A 25248-nucleotide genomic window follows, 5' to 3' on the forward strand; every position below is an offset into this window, starting at 1 on the left:
TTTTTACGTTTTATAGGTGGAGCTCTTTCCTGTGTCTGTTCAGCCATGGAGACTATCAATGCTTATGAATATTTTTATTTTAAAAAAAAATTCTCCACATGAAAACATAAACTTCTCTATCTTCTAAATGTTTACTGAATATTTTTTTAGGTATTTGTATGTTGTTGTTTCTCTTCACTGATCTTAACAGAGAAGTCTACAGACCTTCCTTTATCACACAGATTTTATTCTCATTACTTTGTACATTTATAAAGAAAACAATTAATTACAGAGCAATAAGAAATTTTAAGAAAGTGCACTATATCATAATTTATAGTAAAGTGTATTAAAGCATCGTTAGTTAGTCACTTATTTAGTTTGGAGCTGTTCATCTGACACTGTGGAAACATTTCCTCCAGCTTCAGCACAGAATGTTAAAAACAGAACAGAACTATTAATGAGAACAAACAGTAGGAACACAGTATCAGCAAACATCATGGCTTAAAATGGAGAGTAAAAATAAAAAAATAAATAAAATAAATTAGTAAAAAGGATTTCCTGTTGACGTGTTATTGGTCCTTACTTGTCTGCAGCACCTCCAGGATGTTTCTTATATGTTCTGGTTATTTTTGCACCAATTTTAGTTTCTGTCAGTAGGAAGTTCAAGTTCAACTCAGTGTGTTTGTTTGTTTTTTTCAAACTGATACCTGACCTTGAACACCTTTAAAAAATACATCTGTCAATAAAGCGATGATATAAAATGCTTATATTAGTACTGAAAAACCCTGCATACCCACTTTACAAATATAAATAATTATATAAATCCACAGCTGAACTGGAGGAGCAGCTGATCTAGTTCACTCATGTGTTTCTGGACTAAGAGTTGGAGCAAATACCTTATGATTCAGTGATGTTTGTTTTTGTTAAATATTTTGTAGATCCAAGAGTGAGTTTGACTCATGATGATGATGTTCAATTAAACAAAGTTGGTCACAAATTCTTCAAAGCTGTTTATTAAGAATATATTCACTTGGACTCATCAGAGAGGCTTGTGATCCAAGGGAGCCATCAACTGGACAATTACTGACATGACAACAAAAAAGCTAAGTACAGAGGGGGGAACAGAGGTGAAAATGCTTGCTTTAAAGGATTGTAATGTTTCCTTTTAAAATAAGTCTCTAAGGTCAGACAAAGGGACAGAAACTCATAGCATTCGACCAGCCCAATGACAAAACTATAAGTTGTTTTTTAACATCTACTTTTTCATCTATTTCGTACGGAGCCCCGCAGGGGACATGGGAGAAAAAAAATTAAGACGGACTTTTGCGAGATCTCGCAAAACAAACTCGGGAAAAGTTGAATTCTCGCAAAAGTTGAATTCCAACAATGGCGGCAGCTACTTAGTTGTAATATTACTCTTTCTGGGTCACAAAATACACTTTTAAGATATTTTGAGGCGTGAATGTAGTTGTGTAAACGCCTGCTCGGTTTACAAGACATCAAAAGTGCTCCGACGTTTTCGGAGATCTGACACCCACCATCTCGAAGCTAACGGGAGGTCGAGACCTACTACAGCCGGGAGGAACACCGCTGTCCCGGCACATCGTGCCTCAACCTCCCGGTCGGCTTCGAGCTGGCGGCCTCCGAAGAATGCGGCTAAAACTTTTGCGAGATCCCGAGTTTGTTTTGCGAGATCTCGCAAAAGTCCGTCTTAATTTTTTTTTCTCCCATGTCCCCTGCGGGGCTCCGTAATTTCGCAGTCACAGTCAAAGTATAAACATTGGCACGCTTTGTCTTGTGATTCTGCTGCTAAAAAATTACCATGTGCAAAGTACCGGACTTTAAGGCTTTGACTTGATGCCAATGGCCTGAGGAGGACAGTATTACCCTTGGACATGTGTAGTCTGCCGTCTATTCAATAGAAGAACAAGAAGCGCGGAAATGGCACAACTCGTATCGCACAACTGTCTTCAGTTTCTGGGAGAGTTTAACAACGAGAGACTGATGATGCAGAAGAAATCTCCGTGGTTAAAAACATTAAAAACAGTCGTCCAGGATGATGAGATCAGCCATTGGCTCAGACTGCTGTATATCAGCCGGAGACCCGAGATTAAGTCACGCAGCAGGTATGTAAAACTGTGATGTTCTCAATGAACTAACACAGGAATGATCTGAGCTCAGTCTGTAAGCTAACAGGCTAAAATCAGAGAGCAGCTAATCAAACAAGTCCGTCCCTTTTTTTAAAAGGTCAACTTTTAACAATAGACATTCATGAGACACATCAAAATCAAACAGGGAGGGAAAGCTTCGGTTTTCTGCACTGTGCCACAGTTCGCTGTCTGCTTCGGTTCACGATGCCTCACTCCGGGGCTACAGACAGTTCTCTGCCGCCTGTGGTGCTCCTCACCTCCGTCTGCACCCACAGACTTCCCGAGATGGAGGCAGGCCGGCAGGGACTTTGAGAGATGGGCTTTACTTTCAAAAATACCCCTTAATCAGGGTCTAACTCACTAAAAGATGGCCATATGTCTCTCTCCAACTTATCTCTTTTAAGTAATTGTTTTTTTTTAATTGAAATGAAATTAATTGTTCAATAAAATTATTACATTTATAATTTAATTAAAGTTAAATTAATCAAGGTGATTTTGACTTTGCTAGTTAACAGGAAGAGAAACAAACTTACACAGGATAAAATGAAATTTGGACCCAGCAGAAAACGTCAGATCACAGACAAACAGAAACATTCCTCTTTGGCTAAAATAAACTGCAGATTATTGCTCATCTGCAGTTTTAATCATGGTGAATAATTTATGATTCAGCCAAGTAAGATTCTTCTGTGTGGAGGTTTTTCCCCTGTCAAAAGGCATTGACCTTTACCTTCATCTAAACATGGAATTTAAGTCATGTAGTTGCCGTTGTTTGTTTTTAAAGAGGTCATAATATCTTTGTGATAGTAGAAATTTATCTTCAAAGTAAAAGTTATAAAGTGAATTAATAAGACTTTCCAAAAAAGAGAGGGAGTCACATGGTGCTTCTGAAACATTTGTACAAACCTCTCTCACAGCCCTGCTGATTGAGGCTGCACCTTTACCTGTCTAATCTTTTTCTTTTTACTTTGTTCCTCAAGTCCCACATCAACATGAAGTGTAAGGAGGAGGAAGATCTGGCTGGCCAGCAGGTCTGCAACCAGGAGAGGAACTTCAATCTGGACCAGGAGGACACAGAGCCTCCACAGATCAAAGAGGAACAGGAGGAACTCTGCATCAGTCAAGAGGGAGAACAGCTTGTAGTGAAACACGAGGATGAAGGCATCGTCGTCTGGACCGGGGAAGAGCGGCTCAGACAGCTGCATAACATCTGGAAACCTGAGAAAGATTTACAGAGCACCGGTAAAACTGTAATCGCTTTTCTGAAGTGTTAACATTAATATTAAACCTACAGTTTGTATCAGTCAGATCTATTTAATGTGTATTCGTGAAAACATGACAGGGAGTTTTAAATGGACTGGTTCTTATAAAGCGCTTTTCTACTCAATCTTGAGCACTCAAAGCGCTTTACAAAACTTGTGCATTCACCCATTCGCACAAACACATTTTTCTTAGTGCTTTCTACCAACATTCAGACACATTCCACAAATCAAAGAGCAACTTGAGGCAACTTGGAGTTAGTATCTTGCCCAAGGATATTTGAAATGCAGACTAGGTGAAGCCGGGAATCGAACCGATCAGTAGATGATCTGCTCTACCGCCTGAGCTACAGCCACCCCTAATAGTGAAGATTATTTTGAAAAATATCAAGATGTAGATCAGTTTCTAGATCAACTCCAAAATAGATCATCAGTCAGTCAGAAATAAGTGAGTTCTTTTTTGTTTTAAAGGTTTTTTTTGGTAAATAAATGGCCTGTATTTGTATAGCGCTTTTACTAGTCCCCCCAAAGTGCTTTACACACCCAGTCATCCACACACTGGTGGAGGCAGCTACAGTTGTAGCCACAGCTGCCCTGGGGCAGACTGACAGAAGCGAGGCTGCCATATCACGCCATCTGCCCTTCTGGCCAACACCAGTAGGCGGTAGGTGAAGTGTCTTGCCCAAGGACACGACGACCGAGACTGTCCGAGCCGGGACTCGAGCCGGCAACCTTCCGATTACAAGGCGAACTCCCAACTCTTGAGCCACGATCGCCCCAGTTTTACTCTTAATGTTGCTGAAGAATGTCAGAACTCAAGTTCTCATTTGCATCAGAGTGCACAAATAACTTCATTTTTACACACTTTTAATTTCACCTGCAAATGTGAGCAACATGCCCTCATTGCAGACCAAGGTTATTATCGTTAACGAAAACTAACGAAATAACGAAAACTAGAAGTGAAAAAACATTTTCGTTAACGGAAATAAAAATAAAAACAAAAAAAGGAAAACTAACTAAAACTATAATGAGTGTTCACAAAACTAAAATTAACTGAATTTATAGCAAAAATGTGTTTAGTTTTCATTGATGTGTGCGTGTCATACAAGAGTCAAGGGTGAAAATGAAGTTTAGTTTCCAGATTTTTTTCTTGTTGTGTCTCATTATGCCAGCAGGTGGCAGCACGTTAGTCGAGTCGTCTGTGTCGCTGCTCCGTCCACGCGCAGAATCATGTCAGGAAAAGTCGGGAGAAAGCGCCAGAGTCCAGTTTGGGATTACTTTGAATATGACTGTGTTTTGGATAAAGCAAGTGTCTTGTAGTGGAAACAGACAAATTATGAGGGACATTTCTAAAGGGAAACAAATCCCACAAACCTTAAAGTGCACTTGAAAAGCTCACACAAGAAGGCTAACCTAGCTTAGCTTGAGAAGGTAAGGGAGCACACTCAACCCTCATCCCCAGAAAACAGAAGCTAACCCCAGGCAAGGCAGCGTGATGCATCCCGAGACAACAGGACGGGGATATCTACACAACTGTGTGAGTCTATTACCTTCAAAAAGTTTATCAATTCACTTGAACCAAAATTACGAACAGCCGGTGCTGCGAGAGTTAATAGTCTCATTGGGGCCAAGATATACGTTTTATAGTTGCCTGGTATCAATGGTTGTTCATCTGCCTTTATTTATTTATTTATTTAAAGAACCCATAGGTGGGAATGTGAGTTGTCTGTCTCTGCGTGTTAGCCCTGCGACAGACAGGCGACCTGTCCAGGGTGCAGTATGGTAGCTGGAATAGCAACATACCCAAGGATGAGCAGAATGACTGATATGATGAAACTGGGATTTTGTTACACTTAATTATTGCAAACACAACTAAAACTATAACTGAAACTAATCAAAACTAAACTAAAACTAAGGATTTTCAAAAAATAAAAACTAAACTAAACTAACAAACAATTGGTAAAAACTAATTAAAACTGATATAAAATTGAAAATCTGAAGTCAAAACTAAATAAAAATAAAAACTAATGAAAATTGCAAAACTATTAAAACCCTGTTACAGACTTTAACTAAAACTTTATTTTATCTTCTCAGAAGTGTTTTTCTATAATTACATTTTTTTTATTGTTCGTTTAGACCTCCACCAGCAAACTACCTGTAAGGAGGAGGAGTTTGTCGCCAATCAGCAGGAGAGGAACTCAAGTCTGGACCAGGAGGACCCAGATCCTCCACAGATTAAAGAGGAACAGGAGGAACTGCTGGAGGAGATTGTACTGAAGCAGGAGATCAATAGTTTTATGGTGACTTCTAGTTTTGAGGAAAGTGACCTCAGTGAATCAGAATCAAACGATGACCAGCTCCTTGCTCTTCACTTTCCTGAACCAGAGCTTGAGGAACAGGAAGAAAACCAGCATGTGGACTCGGGATCAACTAGAAATGCGGAGCTGAAGAAAAGGAGACGTCACAAAAACAGAACAGATAAGTCTCGGAGTGAAACTGATACAAGTAAAAAATCTGTAAGCTGTGACATTTGTGGAAAAACTTTTCAGTGTAAATCCAACCTGACGAGACACATGAGAGTTCACACAAGTGAGAAGCCACAATCTTTTAGCACCTGTGGGAAAAGATTCATTTGGAAATCAGGATTGGAAACTCGCGTAAGGATCCACACAGGTGAGAAGCCATATTTTTGCATCACCTGCGGGAAAAGATTTAATAAGAAATCCGGATTTGAAAGTCACGTGAGAATCCACACAGGTGAGAAACCGTATTTCTGTAGCACCTGCGGGAAAAGATTTGGTAAGAAATCAGGACTAGAAACTCATTTGAGAATCCACACCGGTGAGAAACCGTATTCTTGCAACGTCTGTAGGAAAGAGTTTAGAGACTTGTCGACTATGAAAAGTCACAGAAGGATCCACACAGGGGAGAAACCATATATTTGTAGCTCCTGTGGGGAAAGATTCAGTTGGAAATCAGGACTGAATTTTCATCTAAGGATCCACCCGAGTGACAAACCAAATCACTGCAGCACCCGAGGTAGAAAATGACCTCATGCTCCAAGTCATGGTACATTTTCTGTCCACAGCAGTGAAGAGCACTCTATGTTGTTTATTCCAGCCCTGACTTTGTTTCTCTAAGTTTGATTTTTTTTTATTGGTCTTTAAAGGTGACACAAATATTTATTGAACAAAGATGCTCTTTTAATATTTACCACAGAAACTTGTATTTCTTCTTCAGTGTAGAAGAAAACAAACATGAAAATGAGTTTTTCATCACTTGTTTCTTGATGTGATTCCTCTTTATCAGCCAATAAATAAGTTTTAATACACAGAAATAAAGTTTTTTATAAAAAAAAAAAAAAGGTTCAAGACAAGTATAGCATTTTTATTTAAATATGTTTTCTTTGTGATTTTTAAGGAAGGTACTTCAGTATGGCTTTGTCCTGGTTTAGATTCTTGTCCTGTTTCTTCACAGCCTGGGTAATGTGTTACGAGATTTGATTAAAATTTCTTTTGACTAATTTTGTCTATATCCCTGCAATATAAAAGCAGTCATGATTGCCATATTGGCTCATGATAAGTATTTATGTCATAAATGCAAGTAAACTCATTGTTTGCTAACTCTGTGTGTGCAGTTTGCTTCATAAGTACAGAACTTAAACTTAAACTTATCCATCACAGATGTAGATACGAAAATATAATATAATAAATAGAATATAACATACGAAGCTATTCCCATATGGTCTAGCGGTTAGGATTCCTGGTTTTCACCCAGGCGGCCCGGGTTCGACTCCCGGTATGGGAACTTCGTTTTTCAGCTTCAAATATCTCGGAGTTCACATCACGCAGGACCTGTCATGGTCCTGTCACATCAACACCGTGGTGAAAAAGGCCCGTCAGTGTCTCTACCACCTCAGACGCTTGAGAGACTTCCGACTGCCCCCCAAGGTGCTCAGGAACTTTTACTCGTGCACCATAGAGAGCATCCTGACGGGAAACATCTTAACCTGGTTCGGGAACAGCACCATGCAGGACAGACGAGCTCTACAGAGGGTTGTGCGTTCAGCTGAGCGCACCATCCGCTCAGAGCTCCCTGACCTGCACTCAATCTACAGCAGGCGGTGCTGGACCAAGGCCAGGAAGATCGTGAAGGACCTCGGCCATCCCAACAACGGATTGTTCTCTCTGTTGAGGTCAGGAAAGCGATTCCGCTCCCTGAAGACCAACACAGAGAGACTGAGGAGGAGCTTCTTCCCGCAGGCGATACGGTCTCTCAATCACACCACCACACAGTACTGACCCACACATATAGTTCTTACACACACTGGACACTCTGGACTTTGTTTACACTTCATCACTTAAATCACTTTAAGCATATTTGCACTGCACAAGACACTAAATAATGTGGATTGCACAACACTGGACATTATATTCCTCATTTCCAGTTAATACTTGTACAGCTGCTGTTATTGTGTGTATATATATTTATATTTCTTCATACATTCTTATATATTTCTATACTGTGTATTGTGTATTTTGTTGTACAGTTATTTTATTTTCAACTTTAATTTATATATTTTATCTTATTCTTTCCCAGTTAAATTTACCCTTCATTCTAATTTGTGTTGTACAGTTATCTCATTCTTAAATTAATTTTTATATTTTATTTTATTTTATTCCTTCCTGGTTAAATTTACCCTTTTTTATTTTCATATTTATTTCCTATCTTATTCATAGCCTTTTCTTTTTTCTTTAGGTCACGAGCAGTTGTCCAAGCATTTCACTGCATATCGTACTGTGTATGACTGTGTATGTGACAAATAAAAATTTGAATTTGAAATTGGATCAACAGGGAACCATAAATTCTACATTTGGATTTCTGGTTATTATTTCTACCTGATTTTCATTATATCGACCTGAGTAGGGCAGCAACGGATGTGAAGAAGAAGAAGAAGAAAAGAAGAGAGCAGAAATGAAATTCTAGGTCAGGGGTCGGCAACCTGCAGCTCTTTAGTCCTTATAATGCGGCTGCGCGTGGTTTGGGAAAATAAATTAGAAGTATTTAGCTGAAGTGTATTTTATTTATGTTAGTTCTTTTTTAACTTGTTCTAAATTGGAAGATTATTGTGAAATTGAAGTATTAAAATAAAATTATATTTTATTATTTTTTCATCGCTCATAATAAGCGTCACACTCGTAGAAGCCGGTGTACCCGCCGAAACGCCGTGCATTTATCGAGACTTTCAACCCCAGGTAGGTCAATTATGGATCTTTGGATCCACATTATGTCAGCAGCTGTTCTCCACCGTGAACTAAGTTAAAAACAAACACCGCTCACGCCTCACAGATGACAGCTTACAGTCCTGCGTAAAGATGAAAGCCCCGATCTGCAGACGCTGTGCGCAGAGGTTCAGGACCAGAAGTCTTATTGTAAACATATCACGGCAGACCCGACGATGTTTGCATGAACACGCTTTTCAGCTTCTCTTTATTGACCACTTTTCACACACGGTTGCTGTACGCATACAGCCGGCTGTAGCTTTTCAGCTCACAGCCCGACACACACCAACACAACAGCATAGATGGCACAGACGTTAAAGCGCTCAGGTGCAGCTCAGGTGCGTCCGCCTCCCCTGCAGCGGCGCTGCAGACCACGCCCCGCCACACACATTAACCTGGTAAAATACATATTTAGGCAGAATTTTTCATCTTTTAGCAGCATAGAGCTTTTTTTCCAATTATTTTTTTAAAAGTCAGGTCAAGGCTACAAAAGCCCAAAGGAGATATAAGGGTGGCGGCTCACAACAGTTTTTATTTGCTGGATCATTTTAGTTCAGCTTTCCTTTTGTTATATTTCTGATGAACGGAACAAAATACTAACCAAGACAACCAAAACTACAAATACTGAATAAAAATACAGAATAAACTCAAGATCAGTATGGTATATTTTACTCACATATCACTTATTTGTTTAATTCATTATGTTGTTATTCTTATGATTTACAGAAAATTCAGATTTTACGTTACTCTAAGATCATATTTTATTGTTTTATGTTGTAGAGGTGGCACACACTCAAGCTGTAGATCAGCAAAATGAGCATGAAAAGGTTTTCATTCCTCTATTGACCTATAAAGAGGTCTTGCTATATAAGATTAAAGCTGGAACTGACACACATGAGCCCAAACATGTTGTATTATTGTGGACCCTGAAGCCACTGCATGTGTTCTTCAGAAAGATTAAACTTTCCTGTACTGTTGGTTCTGTTTAATTCTGATTATTCTTAGTTTTTTGTTCAGTTAGTTCAAACTAAACTCCCATTGGATACCAGGTGTTCATTTAAAAAAGCTGCAGGTTCAAATGTAATAGCAACATTTTTAAAAATGTGTCTCTAAGCATAATCATTGCTTTTATTCAAATCAGCCATAACTCATATTTAATTTGATGTAGATTTTCCCTCATTTGCATATTGTCTGACCTGCTGTCTACTATTGCATTTTTTTTATCCTTGCACTCACAAAAGATGCAGTGAAGCAGCCGAATGTCAAGATTTTAATGTAATTTAATTCAAAATTTATTGTAGTACTTTGATTAAAACCGAATCAAAAATCTTGTGATTATTTCCAACTCCACATTTTTATTCCTGGACTCTAACTCCAAAATAAAAATAGCTTTGCATGATTAACATAAAAAAAAAAAAAATCACATTAAAATAATTTCCTTATTTATTTTGATCTGCAACCCATTACTACATCTTCTGTATGGAACAAACCATTTCAGCTCCTCTTGCTTTCAGTCCACTTTTAAGCTAACTATCTTCTGATTGACTGCCCCTTAAAAACAGAAGGTTTAATTAGCACCTGGGGAGGGTTTCTATTTTTCATAATTACTGCTTATTCCATAGGTTCTTCCCCCAGTCCTTCTGTATTCTCTGTGACAATTTTGTGTCCCTGTGTCCCGTGGTTAATTACTTTATTTTGAAAGTCCTTCGTCAGTATCAGGTGGACACTATTCAGCTGTTCCCCAGGTGTGTCCTCCCTCTTGCGTTTATATTGTCTGTTTCACCCATTATTTCTTGTCATGTCATCGTCTTATTACTGATTTGACAAATTAATTTCTGCTATATATCACATCACAACTGTGCAACCAACATGAGAGTGGAGGGTTACAAATTTGCTGGTTGGCTAGTAAGTAAAGTTGAATTATATAGCACTTTTTAAGACTATAACCTGTCACAATGTGCTTTACAAAGAATAATCAAGTTGCAGAACTTAGCTGGATTTTTTTGTAGACATGGCCAAATGAAGCTTTCTGAAGTTAGTATTGAAAACTGTTCATAACTCGAAGCTTTTCAACACAGTCCTCTTTAACGGCATCTGGTGGCCAAAAACTTGAATCTACAACGTAGGATTAACTGCTTCATTATGTTTGATGTCATGTGACAGTTCTGTCTGATATCGGGCTGATATGCCATGGTGTTTTTCCTTTTGCTTGTGACTTCTTGATGTTTTATATTAATTAAAATAAAAAATACTTCATATATAACAATGTGCAACACAATCTTATAATAGGTTGGGAGTAATGCTTGTGCTGTGAGGTCCCTGCTGCCACCTGATTATATAATTAACCAGTGGACAGGTACGTTTATATAATATACTATAACCTCTATAAATATAAGTATATGTATATCATGTTTCTTATGTACATTTTAAGCCTGGGAGCAGAAATGCTGATGATCTGGTTTTTATTTAATAATATGGAGAGCGTCCTTTCTTCCTGGCTCCATGTCTCTAATTATGTCACACAGTGATTCGCTCTCTATTGCACAAAATCACCAAAACACAGCACAAATCCCACCAATGATTCAATGCCTTATAAACCAACGAGTCAGGAATTGAAGCAACAGGCTGAATGAAGCTCCGAATGTCATTGATCACACGACTCTGTTCAGGGAAACCAAGCCTCGGCACAGTGTTTCTGAAGCAGTGTGTTGATTTTTTGACACATATGCTGGAGCTTCAGCCATCACTACTTTTTTTTTTTACATTCTTTCTTAAATAAATAAAAAGGTTAAACAAAGATTTAGATCACTTATTAAATTAGGTTACTCGTGTTCAAACGATAGACAATCCCTCTACTGTCTGATTACACTTTATTTACAACAAAGAAAAGTAGAAAATAAAACATTAAGCTGTTGTCAGGAAGTTGAAACTCAAACATTGGAAAACTTTGATTAGAAATCACCTGCATGGTAAGTATGTATGGAGGCTCAGAGACATACTGAGCCTCCATACATACTAACCACTAAGTGCAATAATTACTGACTGTAGAGAGGAAGCTGGGAGCAGCAGTGAGTGCACCTGTAGGAAGTTTCAAAGGAGGTGACCAATCAGTAATGTGGGAGTGTGGAGAGAGGAGCGTTGTGAGGGGTAGTGGGTCACAGCCCAACAGAACAAAACATTGCTGCACTCATTATCGGTGGATGGGAGCAGTTCTCATGATGTTTAAAGCTGCCATCTATGAAGACAGACAGCAGGCTGAAAGCTCAAGTTACTGTAGAAAGCAGGAAAAGATCAGGTTTAGTGCTGCAGAACTGCTGCAGTCTGAGCACAGATGTTAGGAGTATAGCAGGGTGCGCTAGAGCCTCTCAGGTGACTCCATCCATGAGCCCTGATGACACAGTTTAGGTATGTGGAGTTCTGTTTATGTTCCCCTAATGCCCATAAACTTTGGTCTAGTCAGAGTGTTTATACTGGGGATGATATTGGTTTTATATTGTGTTGTCTATACTTTCTAAATAAGGCAAAGTGCTGTGACAGTAAACTTTCTTGACTCTAAATTTCAATGTGCACCCTCATTCTAAGCTGAATACAGTTGAGCTGAGACAACTTTTAATTTATTAAGGTTTAAATGTCAAAAGCAACTTGGACAGCAAAACAGAAGAGGGCAAAAAGGACCAGGGTAGCATCCAGTCTGCCTAACATAAAAGGAAAAGATTATGAATGTCAGTAAGTGTTGGCTAATTTTCTAGTATACCCAAAATAAATTTGGAAATTTCCTCCATTCCTTATTCTGTCTTTTACTCTTCTTGACCAAAAGTTTAAAATGTAGAGAAAAAGATTCCCATCTTGTTGGTCTATCAGTCTCTGATAAGCTGTCAGTAATTTGTGTTCATCTGGACTATTTGAATGAGAAAGAAAAGCAATTAGTGCAGCAAATTTACGTGAGAAAGTCAGGTGATTTTTTTTTTAAACACAACTCTGACAAGTATTTTAACTCAGAAATTATCTCTGCTGTAAAAAGGGTTGAACAAATACTCTTCCTAGAATAAATTACAGCCTGATAACCCTCCCTCTTCTTCCTGCTCTCTCACTTAGCACCTCCTCTCTCTCCACCTATTTCCTTGTTTCCTCCCGATTCCTCGACAATCTACACGTGTGTTTGAAATGTAACCAATGAGGTGACGTGGAAAAGCTGACACTCCCCATTCACTGCAGAAATTCATGTTGTTATTGTCAGAGCTCAGACCAGTTTCAGGTATACGGAAGTGAAACTCACACAGTCACTGACACTGAGACGAGAAATGGCGCAGAAAGGAGTTCAGCTGGACCGAGAAACTTTCTCTTGTTCGATCTGTTTGGATCTACTGAAGGATCCGGTGGCTATTCCCTGTGGACACAGCTACTGTATGAACTGTATTAATGGCTTTTGGGATGAAGAGGAAAAGAAGAAAATCTACAGCTGCCCTCAGTGCAGACAGATTTTCACACCGAGGCCTGTCCTGGTGAAAAACACCATGTTAGCAGTTTTAGTGGAGCAGCTGAAGAAGACTGGACTCCAAGCTGCTCCTGCTGATCACTGCTATGCTGGACCTGAAGATGTGGCCTGTGATTTCTTCACTGGAAGAAAAATCAAAGCAATGAAGTCCTGTTTGATGTGTTTGGTTTCTTACTGTGAGAAACACCTTCAGCCTCATTATGATGTGGCTCCATTAAAGAAACACAAGCTGGTGGAGCCCTCCAAGAAGCTCCAGGAGAACATCTGCTCTCGTCATGATGAGGTGATGAAGATGTTCTGCCGTACTGATCAGCAGAGTATCTGTTATCTCTGCTCTGTGGATGAACATAAAGGCCACGACACAGTCTCAGCTGCAGCAGAAAGGACTGAGAGGCAGAGAGAGCTGGAGGTGAGTCGACAAAACATCCAGCAGAGAATCCAGGACAGAGAGAAAGATGTGAAGCTGCTTCAACAGGAGGTGGAGGCCATCAATCAGTCTGCTGATCAAACAGTGGAGCACAGTGAGAAGATCTTCACTGAGCTGATCCATCTCATCCAGAAAAGAAGCTCTGATGTGAAGCAGCAGATCAGATCCCAGCAGGAAACTGAAGTGAGTCGAGTCAAAGAGCTTCAGGAGAAGCTGGAGCAGGAGATCACTGAGCTGAAGAGGAAAGATGCTGAGCTGAAGCAGCTCTCACACACAGAGGATCACATCCAGTTTCTACACAACTACCCCTCACTGTCAGCACTCAGTGAGTCTACAGACTCATCCAGCATCAATATCCGTCCTCTGAGCTACTTTGAGGATGTGACAGCAGCTGTGTCAGAGGTCAGAGATAAACTACAGGACATTCTGAGAGAGGAACGGACAAACATCTCACTGACAGTCACTGAAGTGGATGTTTTACTGTCACAACCAGAGCCAAAGACCAGAGCTGGATTCTTAAAATATTCACGTGAAATCACACTGGATCCAAACACAGCAAACAAATATCTGTTATTATCAGAGGGGAACAGAAAAGCAACAAACATGAATCAACAACAGTCTTATTCTGATCATCCAGACAGATTCACTGGATGGCTTCAGGTCCTGAGTAGAGAGAGTCTGACTGGACGTTGTTACTGGGAGGTGGAGTGGAGAGGGAGAGTTTTTGTAGCAGTCGCGTACAAGAATATCAGCAGAAAAGGAGGTAAAGAATGTGTATTTGGATATAATGACAAATCTTGGTCATTAGATTGTAACAACAACAATTATACATTTTGGTACAACAACATCCAAACTTGTGTCTCAGGTCCTCGTTCCTCCAGAGTAGGAGTGTACCTGGATCACAGAGCAGGTATTTTGTCCTTCTACAGCGTCTCTGAAACCATGACTCTCCTCCACAGAGTCCAGACCACATTCACTCAGCCGCTCTATGCTGGACTTTGGGTTGGAGACATGGCTGAGTTGATTAAAGTGAAATAGACTGAAGTCTTTCATATTGTTGTAAGTTTAAATCTGTATTTTAGTTCCCTTTTAGTTTCTCTCCATCATTATTGTGGTATTTATGTGCTGCACATAAATCAGATGTCAGTCAAACATTATGGGCAGAACCTCGACATCTTCAAGATGTTGTTTTGATGTTTTTACGTTTTATAGGTGGAGCTCTTTCCTGTGTCTGTTCAGCCATGGAGACTATCAATGCTTATGAATATTTTTATTTTAAAAAATTTCTCCACATGAAAACATAAACTTCTCTATCTTCTACATGTTTACTGAATAATTTTTTTTAGGTATTTGTATGTTGTTGTTTCTCTTCACTGATCTTAACAGAGAAGTCTACAGACCTTCCTTTATCACACAGATTTATTCTCATTACTTTGTACATTTATAAAGAAAACAATTAATTACAGAGCAATAAGAAATTTTAAGAAAGTGCACTATATCATAATTTATAGTAAAGTGTATTAAAGCATCGTTAGTTAGTCACTTATTTAGTTTGGAGCTGTATCATCTGACACTGTGGAAACATTTCCTCCAGCTTCAGCACAGAATGTTAAAAACAGAACAGAACTATTAATGAGAACAAACAGTAGGAACACAGTATCAGCAAACATCATGGCTTAAAATGGAGAGTAAAAATAAAAAAATAAATAAAATAAATTAGTAAAAAGGATTTCCTGTTGGCGTGTTATTGGTCCTTACTTGTCTGCAGCACCTCCAGGATGTTTCTTATATGTTTCTGGTTATTTTTGCACCAATTTTAGTTTCTGTCAGTAGGACGTTCAAGTTCAACTCAGTGTGTTTGTTTGGTTTTTCAAACTGATACCTGACCTTGAACACCTTCAAAAAAAAATACATCTGTCAATAAAGCGATGATATAAAATGCTTATATTAGTACTGAAAAACCCTGCATACCCACTTTACAAATATAAATAATTATATAAATCCACAGCTGAACTGGAGGAGCAGCTGATCTAGTTCACTCATGTGTTTCTGGACTAAGAGTTGGAGCAAATACCTTATGATTCAGTGATGTTTGTTTTTGTTAAATATTTTGTAGATCCAAGAGTGAGTTTGACTCATGATGATGATGTTCAATTAAACAAAGTTGGTCACAAATTCTTCAAAGCTGTTTATTAAGAATATATTCACTTGGACTCATCAGAGAGGCTTGTGATCCAAGGGAGCCATCAACTGGACAATTACTGACATGACAACAAAAAAGTTAAGTACAGAGGGGGGAACAGAGGTGAAAATGCTTGCTTTAAAGGATTGTAATGTTTCCTTTTAAAATAAGTCTCTAAGGTCAGACAAAGGGACAGAAACTCATAGCATTCGACCAGCCCAATGACAAAACTATAAGTTGTTTTTTAACATCTACTTTTTCATCTATTTCGTACGGAGCCCCGCAGGGGACATGGGAGAAAAAATAATTAAGACGGACTTTTGCGAGATCTCGCAAAACTAACTCGAGATCTCGCAAAAAAAACTCGGGAAAAGTTGAATTCTCGCAAAAGTTGAATTCCAAAAATGGCGGCAGCTACTTAGTTGTAATATTACTCTTTCTGGGCCACAAAATACACTTTTAAGATATTTTGAGGCGTGAATGTAGTTGTGTAAACGTCAGATACCTGCTCGGTTTACAAGACATCAAAAGTGCTCCGACGTTTTCGGAGATCTGACACCCACCATCTCGAAGCTAACGGGAGGTCGAGACCTACTACAGCCGGGAGGAACACCGCTTTCCCGGCACATCGTGCCTCAACCTCCCGGTCGGCCTCGAGCTGGCTGCCTCCGAAGAATGCGGCTAAAACTTTTGGGAGATCCCGAGTTTGTTTTGCGAGATCTCGCAAAAGTCGGTCTTAATTTTTTTTCTCCCATGTCCCCTGCGGGGCTCCGTAATTTCGCAGTCACAGTCAAAGTATAAACATTGGCACGCTTTGTCTTGTGATTCTGCTGCTAAAAAATTACCATGTGCAAAGTACCGGACTTTAAGGCTTTGACTTGATGCCAATGGCCTGAGGAGGACAGTATTACCCTTGGACATGTGTAGTCTGCCGTCTATTCAATAGAAGAACAAGAAGCTCCAGATTGAGGGTCTCAAAAAGACGATTGATTTTGTGTGCGCGGAAATGAAAGATATGAAGGGGAAAGTTTGCGACTTGGAAAAAAAAGTAACTAAAGAGGAAGGTCGAGTGGACAACTGCCAACAGAGAATATCTGAGTTGGAAAGATATTCCAGGAGGTGGAATCTCAGACTACATGGAGTCAAGGAGGCTGAGAAAGAAGACGTAAGGGGAAAGGTGACTGTGATATGCCAGTCTGTTCTGCCAGAACAAAATCATAGGCTGCCTGACGTCATCGACACCGTACACCGACTCGGAGCCAAGCGACAAGGTAGCACCAGACCTAGAGGCATCATCGTGCAGTTCACCTCCCGAATCTACAGAGATGCTGTATGGAAAGCAGCCAAAACATCCTCCTACCTGCAGGACAATCATTTGAGGTTCGCTGAAGATCTGTCCAGGGAGGACAGAGAACATCGTGACAAACTGTGGCCGATGATAGACAAAGCCCGTAAGGAGGGTAAGCCGGCTTATTTCGTGGGAGGCCGAGGATTCATCAGTGGATCAGAAGTTTTCCCTCCTTCATAGAGATGCTTATTTAGTCTCCGAAATGACTTTTCTGTAAGCTTGTTTACATGGTGAACTTGATATTTTCACCCTCAGGTTAAAGTTTTATTTTGTGTTGAAGAGTGTGTTTATCTATAAAAAGCTATATTTAAACCATAATAGATAGTTAAATACTGTATTTTTATAAGCTTAGTCACTCAGGGTTTTTACTGTTCTACTACCTAAATTGTGCAGCACCCGGTCCCCTTATCCTATAGATCTATTCTTAGCTGTAGAAGTTTAGAACTTACTTTTTCTCTTTCTTTTTTCTAATAACTTTGTCTTTTTCATTTGTTTCTCTTAATACCAGGGGTTTAAGACAAACCTGTAAACGCAAAGCTTTGTTTTTGTTTGCCAAACAATTTAAAACAGATTTTTGCTTTTTCCAAGAGAGTCATTCCACACCTGCTGATACAAATTTTTGGAAATCACAATGGGGTAATGAAGTCTGGTTGTCCCATGGCTCTGAGCGTTCTGCTGGAGTTGCCACGCTTAAAAATTATTTTTCTGGAGATGTGTTACACTCTGACTGTGACACCTTAGGACACTACCTCTGCTCAATAATCAGACACAATAACAGTACTTTCATTGCAGTAAATATATATGGTTAGAATAATAAAACTGAAAATGATAAATTACTTGACTCCTTAGAAGAAAGAATTAATTTCTGGCTCTCCAAATACCCAAATTCAGTCCTTTTAATTGGTGGAGACTTTAACATCGCTTTAGACAATATGGTTGATAGGTGGCCTCCAGGGCAGCAGTCTTCATACAGTGCAAACTTAAAAAATTTTATGGGAAAATTTAATCTTGTGGATATTTGGAGAGAAAAATTTGCAGATGATAGAGTCTTTACATGGAGCAATAAGACAGGATCCAGGCAATCACGTATTGACTTTTGGCTTGTTTCTGACTGTATTGATAAAGATAATATTACCGTTAATATACTTGCCACCCCTCTCACTGATCATAGAGCAATTCACATTAACGTCCAAATGTTTACATTGGATAATATACCTCATAAATTCTCTTATTGGAAGTTAAATAATTCTTTACTAAAAGATAAAATAGTTAACATGCAGATTAATAAATTAATTGTTTATTATTGGAACAAAGCTAACAGAGAGAAGTCCTTTTGTACCAATTGGGAACTTTTTAAATTTGAAGCATGCAAATTCTTGAGAAGATATGGGAGTCAAATTGCTAAATTAAGGAAAGCTGAAGAACAAGAAGTAATAAGCAGAATTGCCTCTTATTACCAGAAGTCCCCAGAAGAAATCTCAGACGAAGATAAATTAAGTTTACTAGAACTTCAAAATAAATTGGACGGTTTATATCGACGCAAGGCTGAGGGTGCTTTCATAAGATCCAGGAAGAGGTGGCTGGAGGAGGGCGAACAGAATTCTGCTTACTTTTTCAGGCTTGAAAAATACAGATCGAAAACAAACTCTATTCACCAACTAAATATTAATGGCATTGTCTCTGACAATCCTAGAGAAATTTCACATTTCTGTGCCGAATTCTATACTAAACTATACAACTCAAAATATAATGAGGATGTCTCAACAGGATTTTTCAATAATATTAAAAACCTAAAAACTATTGTTGTGGAAGATAGAAGTTATTGTGACAGCCCTCTGACTGTGGAGGAAGTTTGTAATTCCATTTCTGCACTTAAGGCCAATAAATCTCCCGGCACAGATGGTTTGACTGCAGAGTTTTATAAATCATTTTCTAATCTCCTGGCTCCGTTTTTACTGCAGGTTTTTACAGAAAGTATAGAGAATAACACCCTCCCTCCTTCTCTTACTCAAGGTCTCATAACACTTATTCCAAAACCAAACAAAGACTTACTCTTTATTGATAATTGGAGACCCATCTCCCTGCTCAATAATGACTATAAGATTATGGCTATAATACTTGCTAACAGAATTAAAGAGGTCTTGGAAACAATTATTGATGAGACACAATCAGGCTTTATGAGAAACAGACACATTTCTAATAACATTAGACTGGTTTTGGATTTACTTGATTACTCTGATTTGGTACCTGACAATAGCTTCATTCTCTTCCTGGATTTTTATAAGGCTTTTGATACAATTGAACATCAATTTATTTTCCACTCTTTGGAAAAATTTGGCTTTGGAGAGTTTTTCTGTAAAGCTGTCAAAACCTTATACACAAATGGCAATAGTTCTATTAAAATGATTAACGGCTCCACCCCGAGATTTGACCTGAAACGTGGTATTCGCCAAGGATGTCCTATTTCACCATATTTATTTTTACTTTGTACACAAATTCTTGCAACTAATATTTCAAACAGTGTTGTACAAGGAATCACCATAGCTGATAAGGAGCTTGTCATCAGCCAGTTAGCCGATGACACCACACTCTTCTTGAAGAATGCCAACCAAATCCCTCCAGCTCTTACTATGATTAGGGATTTCTCTGAGGCCTCTGGTTTATGCCTAAATCTAAAAAAGTGTGAGTTACTAGCAATTAAAGACTGCCCTGCAAATACTATCTGTAATATCTCTGTTAAACAAGAAGTCACATACTTGGGACTGTTAATATCCAAAGACCAAAAATCAAGATGCTCTTCAAACTTCACTCCAATTATACAGAAAACCCTAAAAAAGTTCAACCAGTGGCTGCAAAGGGACTTGTCGTTGAAAGGTAGAGTGTTAATTACTAAAGCTGAAGGAATATCCCGATTAACATATGCTGCTCTCTCCTTACATCTGGATAAGAAAATTAGTAAAGATATTGACCGTATGCTCTTTGATTTTATATGGAAAAACCGTACGCATTATATTAGAAAAACTGTTGTGATGAATAAGTACGAATCAGGTGGGCTTAACGTCTTAGACTTTTCTACTTTAAATAACACTTTCAAAATTAATTGGGCTAAACATTTTCTTAAAAACCCTACCTCTATCTGGAACTTTATACCATATCATATTTTCTCTCGTTTTGGTGGCTTTAATTTTATTTTAAATTGTAATTACAATGTTGAGAAACTTCCTGTAAAGCTTTCATCCTTCCATAAGCAGGTCCTCTTAGCGTGGACCCTCATTTATAAACACAACTTCTCACCTCACAAATACCTTATCTGGAACAACAGAGATATTTTATATAAAAATAAATCACTTTTCCTGGAAACTTGGGTCCAAAATGGGATCTTATTGGTGGCTCAGCTGGTTAATAAAGAGGGACAACTACTTACTTACAACGACTTTATTGCACTATATAATTTTCCAATCAGTGTTCAGGAATTCTTAATGGTGCTTGGTGCCATACCCTCAGGGACTTTAATGTTATATAAAAACACTGACAGCTCAATATCTACCTCAGTCACTCTCCCTGATCCAGCTGAGTCACCAATAGGAAAAATCTGCTTTTCACAGGAACTTGGTAACAGCAATAAGAGAATACGTAGTTTATTCCAAGAAGATATCGTCTCTCTCCCATATATAATATCTTATTGGAACCGATATGTTCCAGATATCAAGTGGAAGACAGTCTGGATGATCCCCCATAAATATTTGATTGTAAATAAGGTGAAAGAAGTCCCATTTAAAATTCTACATAAATGTTATCCAGCCAGTCACTACATGGTAAAATTTAAAAGGGACATAAATACTAATTGTACATTCTGTGGGGATCATCCAGAAACTGTGACACATCTTTTTTGGTACTGTTCTTTTACACAGAGATTCTGGAAGGAATTTAGCAGGTTTGTTATTGTCCATATTTTAAGGGAGTTTTCTTTACGATGGGAAAATGTTTTATTCTGTTTCTTTAAGTTCCCCAAGAAGTATGATAAATGTTTTTTTATGATAAATTTGTTAATACTTTTAGCTAAATTTTTTATCCATAAATGTAAGTTTACTAACAAAGCACCATATTTCTGTCATTTTTTTAAGGATGTGGAAATGTACATTCAATCAATATCAGACTCCACCAACAAAAAGGCTCTCAAAACAATATATGTATGTGAATTTTTGCGTGTATTCTTATAATTGTTACCTTTTTTTCTTTTACCCCTGGCTTTTTGTGTTCATGTTCTGTTGTTTTGTATACTTCATCTGTTCGTATGTTGTATACTCATTGTTTGTTAAATAAAGTTAAAAAAAAAACAAAAAAACAAAAAACTAACTCGGGAAAAGTTGAATTCTCGCAAAAGTTGAATTCCAACAATGGCGGCAGCTACTTAGTTGTAATATTACTCTTTCTGGGTCACAAAATACACTTTTAAGATATTTTGAGGCGTGAATGTAGTTGTGTAAACGCCTGCTCGGTTTACAAGACATCAAAAGTGCTCCGACGTTTTCGGAGATCTGACACCCACCATCTCGAAGCTAACGGGAGGTCGAGACCTACTACAGCCGGGAGGAACACCGCTTTCCCGGCACATCGTGCCTCAACCTCCCGGTCGGCTTCGAGCTGGCGGCCTCCGAAGAATGCGGCTAAAACTTTTGCGAGATCCCGAGTTTGTTTTGCGAGATCTCGTCCGTCTTAATTTTTTTCTCACATGTCCCCTGCGGGGCTCCGTAATTTCGCAGTCACAGTCAAAGCATAAACATTGGCACGCTTTGTCTTGTGATTCTGCTGCTAAAAAATTACCATGTGCAAAGTACCGGACTTTAAGGCTTTGACTTGATGCCAATGGCCTGAGGAGGACAGTATTACCCTTGGACATGTGTAGTCTGCCGTCTATTCAATAGAAGAACAAGAAGCGCGGAAATGGCACAACTCGTATCGCACAACTGTCTTCAGTTTCTGGGAGAGTTTAACAATGAGAGACTGATGATGCAGAAGAAATCTCCGTGGTTAAAAACATTAAAAACAGTCGTCCAGGATGATGAGATCAGCCATTGGCTCAGGCTGCTGTATATCAGCCGGAGACCCGAGATTAAGTCACGCAGCAGGTATGTAAAACTGTGATGTTCTCAATGAACTAACACAGGAATGATCTGAGCTCAGTCTGTAAGCTAACAGGCTAAAATCAGAGAGCAGCTAATCAAACAAGTGCGTCCCTTTTTTTAAAAGGTCAACTTTTAACAATAGACATTCATGAGACACATCAAAACCAAACAGGGAGGGAAAGCTTCGGTTTTCTGCACTGTGCCACAGTTCGCTGTCTGCTTCGGTTCACGATGCCTCACTCCGGGGCTACAGACAGTTCTCTGCCACCTGTGGTGCTCCTCACCTCCGTCTGCACCCACAGACTTCCCGAGGTGGAGGCAGGCCGGCAGGGACTTTGAGAGATGGGCTTTACTTTCAAAAATACCCCTTAATCAGAGTTTAACTCACTAAAAGATGGCCATATGTCTCTCAATTAAAGTTAATTAACGTTAAATTAATCACGGTGATTTTGACTTTGCTAGTTAACAGGAAGAGAAACAAACAGGATAAAATGAAATTTGGACCCAGCAGAAAAAGTCAGATCACAGACAAACAGAAACATTCCTCTTTGGCTAAAATTAAATGCAGATTATTGCTCATCTGCAGTTTTAATCATGGTGAATAATTTATGATTCAGCCAAGTAAGATTCTTCTGTGTGGAGGTTTTTCCCCTGTCAAAAGGCATTGCCCTTTACCTTCATCTAAACATGGAATTTAAGTCACGTAGTTGCCGGTGTTTGTTTTTAAAGAGGTCATAATATCTTTGTGATAGTAGAAATTTATCTTCAAAGTAAAAGTTATAAAGTGAATTAATAAGACTTTCCAAAAAAGAGAGAGGGAGTCACATGGTGCTTCTGAAACATTTGTACAAACCTCTCTCACAGCCCTGCTGATTGAGGCTGCACCTTTACCTGTCTAATCTTTTTCTTTTTACTTTGTTCCTCAAGTCCCACATCAACATGAAGTGTAAGGAGGAAGATCTGGCTGGCCAGCAGGTCTGCAACCAGGAGAGGAACTTCAATCTGGACCAGGAGGACACAGAGCCTCCACAGATCAAAGAGGAACAGGAGGAACTCTGCATCAGTCAAGAGGGAGAACAGCTTGTAGTGAAACACGAGGATGAAGGCATCGTCGTCTGGACCGGGGAAGAGCGGCTCAGACAGCTGCATAACATCTGGAAACCTGAGAAAGATTTACAGAGCACCGGTAAAACTGTAATCGCTTTTCTGAAGTGTTAACATTAATATTAAACCTACAGTTTGTATCAGTCAGATCTATTTAATGTGTATTCGTGAAAACATGACAGGGAGTTTTAAATGGACTAGTTCTTATAAAGCGCTTTTCTACTCAATCTTGAGCACTCAAAGCGCTTTACAAAACTTGTGCATTCACCCATTCACACAAGCACATTTTTCTTAGCCAACATTCAGACACATTCCACAAATCAAAGAGCAACTTGAGGCAACTTGGAGTTAGTATCTTGCCCAAGGATATTTGAAATGCAGACTAGGTGAAGCCGGGAATCAAACCGATCACTAGATGATCTGCTCTACCGCCTGAGCCACAGCCACCCCTAATAGTGAAGATTATTTTGAAAAATATCAAGATGTAGATCAGTTTCTAGATCAACTCCAAAATAGATCATCAGTCAGTAATAAGTGAGTTCTTTTTTGTTTTAAAGGGTTTTTTTACTCTTAATGTTGCTGAAAAATGTCAGAACTCAAGTTCTCATTTGCATCAGAGTGCACAAATAACTTCATTTTTACACACTTTTAATTTCACCTGCAAATGTGAGCAACATGCCCTCATTACAGACTTTAACTAAAACTTTATTTTATCTTCTCAGAAGTGTTTTTCTATAATTACCTTTTTTTATTGTTCGTTTAGACCTCCACCAGCAAACTACCTGTAAGGAGGAGGAGTTTGTCGCCAATCAGCAGGAGAGGAACTCAAGTCTGGACCAGGAGGACCCAGATCCTCCACAGATTAAAGAGGAACAGGAGGAACTGCTGGAGGAGATTGTACTGAAGCAGGAGATCAATAGTTTTATGGTGACTTCTAGTTTTGAGGAAAGTGACCTCAGTGAATCAGAACGTAACGATGACCAGCTCCTTGCTCTTCACTTTCCTGAACCAGAGCTTGAGGAACAGGAAGAAAACCAGCATGTGGACTCGGGATCAACTAGAAATGCGGAGCTGAAGAAAAGGAGACGTCACAAAAACAGAACAGATAAGTCTCGGAGTGAAACTGATACAAGTAAAAAATCTGTAAGCTGTGACACTTGTGGAAAAACTTTTCAGTGTAAATCCAACCTGACGAGACACATGAGAGTTCACACAAGTGAGAAGCCACATTCTTGTAGCAACTGTGGGAAAAGATTCAGTTGGAAATCAGGATTGGAAACTCACGTAAGGATCCACACAGGGGAGAAACCATATATTTGCAGCTCCTGTGGGGAAAGATTCAGTTGGAAATCAGGACTGAATTTTCATCTAAGGATCCACCCGAGTGACAAACCAAATCACTGCAGCACCCGAGGTAGAAAATGACCTCATGCTCCAAGTCATGGTACATTTTCTGTCCACAGCAGTGAAGAGCACTCTATGTTGTTTATTCCAGCCCTGACTTTATGTTTCTCTAAGTTTGATATTTTTTTTATTGGTCTTTAAAGGTGACACAAATATTTATTGAACAAAGATGCTCTTTTAATATTTACCACAGAAACTTGTATTTCTTCTTCAGTGTTGAAGAAAACAAACATGAAAATGAGTTTTTCATCACTTGTTTCTTGTAACAACCATGATGTGATTCCTTTTTATCAGCCAATAAATAAGTTTTAATACACAGAAATAAAGATTTTAAAAAAGTTCAAGACAAGTATAGCATTTTCATTTAAATATGTTTTCTTTGTGATTTTTAAGGAAGGTACTTCCTCTTGTCCTGTTTCTTCACAGCCTGGGTAATGTGTTACGAGATTTGATTAAAATTTCTTTTGACTAATTTTGTCTATATCCCTGCAATAT

At 38.8% G+C, this 25248-nt stretch overlaps 3 protein-coding genes and 1 non-coding gene across 4 annotated transcripts; all 4 read left to right on the top strand.

Moving 5' to 3' along the window:
* The first annotated feature begins 1282 nt into the window (after nucleotides 1–1282).
* LOC148097477 (uncharacterized) lies at nucleotides 1283–6506 on the top strand. The gene is made up of 3 exons (XM_087832141.1): nucleotides 1283–2105; nucleotides 3107–3368; nucleotides 5522–6506. Exons 2-3 carry the CDS (start codon nucleotides 3119–3121, stop codon nucleotides 6433–6435), a joined length of 1164 nt encoding a protein of 387 aa, XP_087688267.1. The 5' UTR covers nucleotides 1283–2105; nucleotides 3107–3118; the 3' UTR covers nucleotides 6436–6506.
* Nucleotides 6507–7120: 614 nt separating this feature from the next.
* trnae-uuc (transfer RNA glutamic acid (anticodon UUC)) lies at nucleotides 7121–7192 on the top strand. Its single transcript has one exon. It is a non-coding gene; the product is annotated as a tRNA-Glu (tRNA).
* Nucleotides 7193–12950: 5758 nt separating this feature from the next.
* LOC148097479 (tripartite motif-containing protein 16-like) lies at nucleotides 12951–15017 on the top strand. The gene has a single exon (XM_087832149.1). The coding sequence runs from the start codon at nucleotides 12969–12971 to the stop codon at nucleotides 14625–14627; it is 1659 nt and encodes a 552-aa protein (XP_087688275.1). The 5' UTR covers nucleotides 12951–12968; the 3' UTR covers nucleotides 14628–15017.
* A 6490-nt stretch (nucleotides 15018–21507) lies between these two features.
* LOC148097480 (uncharacterized) lies at nucleotides 21508–25086 on the top strand. The gene is made up of 3 exons (XM_087832160.1): nucleotides 21508–22248; nucleotides 23173–23431; nucleotides 24113–25086. Exons 2-3 carry the CDS (start codon nucleotides 23185–23187, stop codon nucleotides 24772–24774), a joined length of 909 nt encoding a protein of 302 aa, XP_087688286.1. The 5' UTR covers nucleotides 21508–22248; nucleotides 23173–23184; the 3' UTR covers nucleotides 24775–25086.
* Nucleotides 25087–25248: the final 162 nt, after the last annotated feature.

This window comes from Neolamprologus brichardi, chromosome 18 (genome assembly GCF_056152115.1).
Source record: "Neolamprologus brichardi isolate AB-2024 chromosome 18, ASM5615211v1, whole genome shotgun sequence".
Lineage (NCBI taxonomy): Eukaryota > Metazoa > Chordata > Actinopteri > Cichliformes > Cichlidae > Neolamprologus > Neolamprologus brichardi.